The 6,398-nt window shown below is 37.2% G+C and overlaps 1 protein-coding gene across 1 annotated transcript; it reads left to right on the top strand.

Moving 5' to 3' along the window:
* Nucleotides 1-911: 911 nt before the first annotated feature.
* LOC125490752 (trypsin CFT-1-like) lies at nucleotides 912-4,479 on the top strand. The gene is made up of 7 exons (XM_048631016.1): nucleotides 912-1,020; nucleotides 1,392-1,527; nucleotides 2,298-2,386; nucleotides 2,845-3,145; nucleotides 3,334-3,472; nucleotides 3,707-3,858; nucleotides 4,076-4,479. The coding sequence occupies exons 2-7, from the start codon at nucleotides 1,498-1,500 to the stop codon at nucleotides 4,202-4,204; spliced, it is 840 nt and encodes a 279-aa protein (XP_048486973.1). The 5' UTR covers nucleotides 912-1,020; nucleotides 1,392-1,497; the 3' UTR covers nucleotides 4,205-4,479.
* Nucleotides 4,480-6,398: the final 1,919 nt, after the last annotated feature.

The raw sequence follows: 6,398 nt of genomic DNA, 5'->3' as shown, positions 1-6,398 counted from the left end.
TACCTTTTCAACGACGTATCACTCATTTCTATTGCTGGTACCAGCTTCCATAGATTTGTCTCCGTCCTCTTGAAAACACTTTAATTAAATAATTTAAAGTTTTGTAATTTAACATAATTTTTATAAATTTCTATTTAAAAAAGTGGCATTATAGGTACTAACGAAAGTTTTTCATTTCCGTTTATATGGTTTTTTTCCTTTTATACATATAGGATGTTGCCGGAGTGGTATATGTAGATTATGTAGTTACCTGAAGAGGGGTGACTCAGACTCATTCCGTTTAACTTTTGTTAGGTAGTTTAACTTAATGATGTTGATGACTTCGAAATTTTGTCTTTTATTGAAATTAAATGTATTTTTAACAACTTATGATTTTTTATATCTTTCCTTGGCCCCATTTGGTACCTTAAAACTATGTAGGTACCTACGTATAAAGTGTATTAAAAAGAAGTATGTAGAAATATACGAAACGTTTTACACATTTGTTGTGCCCTAGAGTTCTCTTGCAAAACTAAAGGTACCTAGCGTAAAATTAATAGCTACATTTACCTTAAAAAAAATTACACGGCGGTTTTGTAAAAAACATTGTTCAGTAACTAGGTACTTAACTATATTATAATATAAAATACATACCTTAGATTAACAATATAAGAACAAGATGGAGTGTCACTTTACTGGCGCATTCGACGCTGTATCTATGTCAGTTCAGTATGTACAATACATAGGAACTTACGTAGCGTATGACATGCAATGCAGTGTGTTAAAAAGGATAGACCAGACATAAAGAGTTGTAGATTTTCACCTTTACTATAATTATTTACCACTATTGCAACCCCTTGTACTTTTATATATCCGTCCTCATTGCTTCGCCGTAGACAAGTAAAAATGCTACAATAAATAAAATTACGATGGCCATGGCTTGGCCATCACAATTTTTACTTACTTTTTGACAGGTAATAAACAGGAAAGTGATGGTTTTCAGTATGAAGTTACTAATTATGACTGTGCTATTTTACTATGGTAAGCTTTATTATTTACGGTAGTTAAGTATGGTAGAGTACAATTGGGTAGATATCTACATAATATCTATGTGTATATGTGGTACTTTATACGAAGCTTCTTCACTTTACTAAGGCAAAAGAATGTTACTTAATCAATGTTTATTTAAAAAGTAGAAGAATTGCTATTTCTTTGTTACCGATAGGGTACAGTCAACACCTAGTAAAAGAGTGAGATTATTTTTCAACATTATAAGTATGTAAGTATTATCTATCTTACCTGCCTTAAGAATGACAATTTTATCCTTATGCGATCCATACATTTTATGCGATCAGGAATTTCTCATAAAAAATATGGACTACGTGTAGGTAGGTATATAATTATGTTTTCAGGGAGTTGTGAGGACAAGGTGACTGTGAGGGAGCCCCCCGCGCTCCCCGCGACCCCGCCAACAGGATCATCGGGGGACAACCCACCACCGTCAGGAGATACCCTTACATGGCGTATTTAAATACGTCATTTTATATGGTACTGCTGCTTTGCCAGACTCACCGACATAGTTATGGAAGCTGTCAACGCGAGCAATGAAAAGTTTAAATTTTCCTAATACCGACGACCAAACAGCGACGTAGGTAGGTAGGGGCAGTGCGTCTCAGTATGTCCGAGAAATACTTCTCAAATGTTCTAGAAATTCAAATGATGAAGGTATTCAATATCCATAATGAAAGTTATTTGTTGGGAGTTCTGATGTAAGTTATCAGATCATTTCAAAATTATGTGACATTACTTACTAATGATTTGATTAAGTATAACTAATTAAGTAGATACGTCAGTTTTCAGGGTTTTTAACTTCTACGGAATAATAATAAAAAACATGTTTTATTTTATTTCGTTGTACAAATATTACAAAACACTACATTGTACAATTTTATAAGTTTTTAATTAATAAATATATAATCATTTGTAATTTATAGACAGCCAACTTTTACCATGTATTTCTGTTTCGATGGTAAGGCCCCAAAACGCTTGTTAAATTAGGAGGACATAGGTCCTAAAAATTAAAATTATGAAGTTACGTTTCTTTTTGTCAAACCAGGACGCGTTACTAGCGCGCGTCATACGCAACGCAACGCTAGCGCTGGCGCTCTGTTTACCATAGTAGTACAACACATCTTTCTGACGCGCGCTAGTAATGCTTTCTGTTTGACGTAGCCTTATGTTATTTTAAGGTTGTTTTAAATTTGCGGTTAGTTATTATATAGCCCTCATTGTAACGTACTTTATCACTGTATTTGCAGATGCATGGTCAGTGGCTGCTGGGGGGTTTCTGTGGGGGCGTGATACTCACACAGCACCACGTGCTCACCGCTGCGCACTGCTTACATAGGTAATAAATTCCAAAATGTTGTAAGTACTTAGTTACGATTTAGCATTCTCCAAATTATCATGAATGTCTCACTATATTTCCCTTTCATTAATTTACATGCTGCCTCCAAGAGCTTCGCTGCGCTTAAAGGCGCTATTATACGCAGAACTAGCGCCGCCAGTGGATAAAAAATCATAACTTGCGTTTGAAAGCGTTTTCAAAAACTGCCAAGGCCACCCCCCTCGTTATCATGATAATTCCAATTTTTAGAACCGTCCCCGTCCTAATCCCTGGTGGCTGAAATATAGAAATTACCGAAGATACCGCCAGAAACGGACGTCGTTAGCCATTTTTAGATTAATTTCTAGATTCAAAGCCGACGAGAACTGTGTTATAGGTGTGAACCCTTCGCCACTGCAGTACATGATAATTCATACAGTGAATGATCTATCTTCGCCATACCTATAAAATCTTTCCAGAAAAATCAATGACACTACAGCTGCTACTAGAACTACCATCTTGAGGGCATCTAAAGTTGTCATTCGCGTCGGATCCACCTACAATGACCGCGGAGGCTCAGAGCATGCGACATCCAAGACCGTGGTCCACGAGGACTACAAATATTCGAAGAGTAAAGACAACGACGTGGCAGTGTTGGTGCTGCCGACCAGTATAAGCAACTACCGGAGCAGCTCGGTGCAGCCAGCCGCCATCCCCCCGGGGGGGTATGTGGTCCCGGACAACGCGTCTGTGGTAGCTGTCGGGTGGGGACAGACTGATGTGAGTATCAAACACTTCATCTTGCGGATTTTATCGGCATCTATAGGTAAATAATGACCTAATATCTTATTTTATAATAAACTGATATAAACCCCATGTTTGGCATGCATGATAAATGAGCTAATACCCCAATGAGCCCCTGAGTCATTTCTGACGGCTTCCTATACCACTACTGTAATACCCCGTAGATGAACTGCAGCAAGTCAACCCCCCTCGGCCTGCGGCACGTGGGGCTGCGCACGGTGGACCGAGACACCTGCGCCGCGCGTTATCCGAGATTATTCTCATACAACAACATGCTCTGCGCGGGGCTGCTTGGTGTTGGAGGTAAGCTCGTTTATCTGACTTATGAAGTCGACAGGCTGGACCGACCTATGGAGACGTTTGACGAGTTCTATTGAGTGCTTTTGAGTTTTGATGAAAATAAGACCCGCTTCGAAGTCACAGGATTCATGAGTGTTTGTGAGAAAGTTTGTGTCCGTCCACACACGTTGGGTATTTAACAGACTCTTCAAGTCGTCATACATATCTCGGCTTACAATAAGAGTTTGTCCCCTACAGGAGCTAGTACTTGCAAGGGTGACTCAGGTGGTCCCTTGGTGTACAACGGGGTAGTGGTTGGGGTGACCTCATTTGGGAAGTTATGCGACACTTACTTTTACCCTGATGTGTCTACGCGCGTCTCTAGCTACACCGACTGGATCAACAACACTGTAAGTAGTTTAATGAAATATAGAAATAGAACAGCGAGGTACCCTTGCAGTCCTTACACCCCACGGCTGAGAATGCCCCCCTTAAAGAGTTTCTTCTCTTAACATTTCTTTATGACGAACAATAAAATATTTTTGTTATCATACCTTCCTAATACGTATAAAATAGGTAGGTAGGTAAGTAGGACACTGATTTACATTATAATTTTAAACATCCCAGGTAAGTCAAAACCAGGTTGTGGTTGTGCACAAGAACAGTCACAACACCGCTGTGGCAGCTGACGTCACCAGTTTGATGCTACTCGCCTTCGCAACGTCAATTTGGATAATATATTCCAAAATCTCATGAATTTTTTAAGTAAGTACCTACAGAAGATAATTTTAGTGTCTAAATTTAAACACATTATAATTTAAGTTATTTTGTAATATATGTATATTTAAAAAGTGGCTTTTTAGGTAAATACTCATGTAAGTTTTGCATTTCTGTTTATAATGTTTTTCTTTTCTTATTATAGGTACATATAGAATGTTGCCGGAGTGGTAGGTATATATAGTTACCTGAAAAGGGGTGACTCAGACTCATTCTGAGCAACTTTTGTTAGATAGTTTAACGTGATGATGACTTCGAAATTATGACATTTATTGAAATTAAATGTATTTTTAATAACTTATGATTTTTTATATCTTTCCTTTGCCCGCTATTGTAAATTAATACTATGTCGGTACGTGTAGAAATCATAACTAGGTATATTAAAAAGACGTATGTAGAAATATGCGAGACTTTTTACATATTTGTTGTGCCCTAGAGTTCACTTGCAAAGCTAAGGGTCTTAAGGGGACCATTAATAGCTACATTTACCTTTAAATTAAATTAGGAAATATAATACCTACATACATACCTACATGCCAATGAACTACAGCGACATTTACATTGACGACCGAATGGCGTAGTGGTTAGTGACCCTGACTACTGAGCCGAAGGTCCCGGGTTCGATTCCCGGCTGGGGCAGATATTTGTTTAAACACAGATATTTGTTCTCGGGTCTTGGGTGTTGATATTTATATTTAGTATCTATCTATCTATGTATTTGTGTAGATATATCAGCTGTCCAACACCCATAACACAGGTTCTACCTAGCTTGGGGTCGGATGGCCGTGTGTGAGATGTCCCCACATATACATATTACAGCGTAGTTTGTTGTTGCATTTGTGGATTGCAGAAACCGGTTCTGTTCTATCCTATTTTAAGTGTAGGTACTTATAATAGGATAGAATAGAACCTAGTTTATTAAGTAGTTTATTAGTTAAGTTATATTATGAGTGAGAGCTTATAACTGCCAATAAACTGCTTTGCAGTTTGGCGGTGTATTGTCATTAAAAATTTTTGTGTTTTCTTATGAATAAATAAACTTATCTTATCTTATCTTAAATAAAATTTACACAGCGGTGTTGTAAAAAAACATCGTTATATTAAGTACTAGCTATACCCGCGAGCTTCGCTTCGCCTTAAAAAGTTATCCCGTGGGAATTCCGGGATAAAAATTAGCCTAGTTCTTTCTCAGGGTCTAGAGTCTAGACCTTACCTATGTATAATAAATTTCATTCAAATCCGTTCAGTAGTTTTGGCGTGAAAGAGTAACAGACAGACACAGTAATTTCGCATTTATAATATTAAGTTAGGATAATATTAATCATAATAAAATTTCCCATATTTTACTGTACAGACCTTAGATTAACAATAAACGAGCAAGACGGTACAGTTATATATTTTTACCTACTGGCATATTCGACGATGTATCTGTATCAGTTCAGTACTTATATATGTTACAATACCTAGCAACTAGCAACTTACAAAGCGTAGGAAAATATAGTGTGTTAAAAAGGATAGACAAGACACGAAGAGTTGTAGATTTTCACCTTTACTATAATTATTTACCACTATTGCAACACCTTGTACTGTTATATCCATCCTCATTGCTTCGCCGAAGACAAGTTAAAAAGCTGCAATAAATAAAATTGCGATGGCCATGGCTTGGTCATCCCAATTTTAACTTACTTTTGAGACAGGAAATAAACAGGAAAGTGATGGTTTTCAGTATGAAGTTACTTATTATGACTGTGCTATTTTACTATGGTAAGCTTTATTATTTACGGTAGTTAAGTATGGTAAAGTAAAATTGGGTAGATATCTATACCTATCTATATGTGTCTTTGTGGTACTCGTACTTTATACTTAGCCCCCTTCATTTTTTAAAGGGAAAAAATGTAACCTTGCCGGTTTTTATTTCTATAGGCAGGTATACACTTTATCAAAAACTATGTAAAAAGTAGAAGAATCGCTATTTCTTTATTACCTATAGGGTACGGTCAACCCCTAGTAAAAGGGTGAGAATTTTTTCTTCAACATTATATATATATGTCGCAGGCATCTGGTTTAATCTCCTGTTTGATTGAACCGCTAGCCCGTTCATTGGATGACGCTATTTAGTTGTATGACAAGGCCGAACGGTGATTGTACAAGCGTCACAAAACGTCCAACTAGT

Source organism: Plutella xylostella, chromosome 27 (genome assembly GCF_932276165.1).
Source record: "Plutella xylostella chromosome 27, ilPluXylo3.1, whole genome shotgun sequence".
Classification (NCBI taxonomy): domain Eukaryota; kingdom Metazoa; phylum Arthropoda; class Insecta; order Lepidoptera; family Plutellidae; genus Plutella; species Plutella xylostella.
This window is presented reverse-complemented; position numbering and strand designations above follow the sequence as displayed.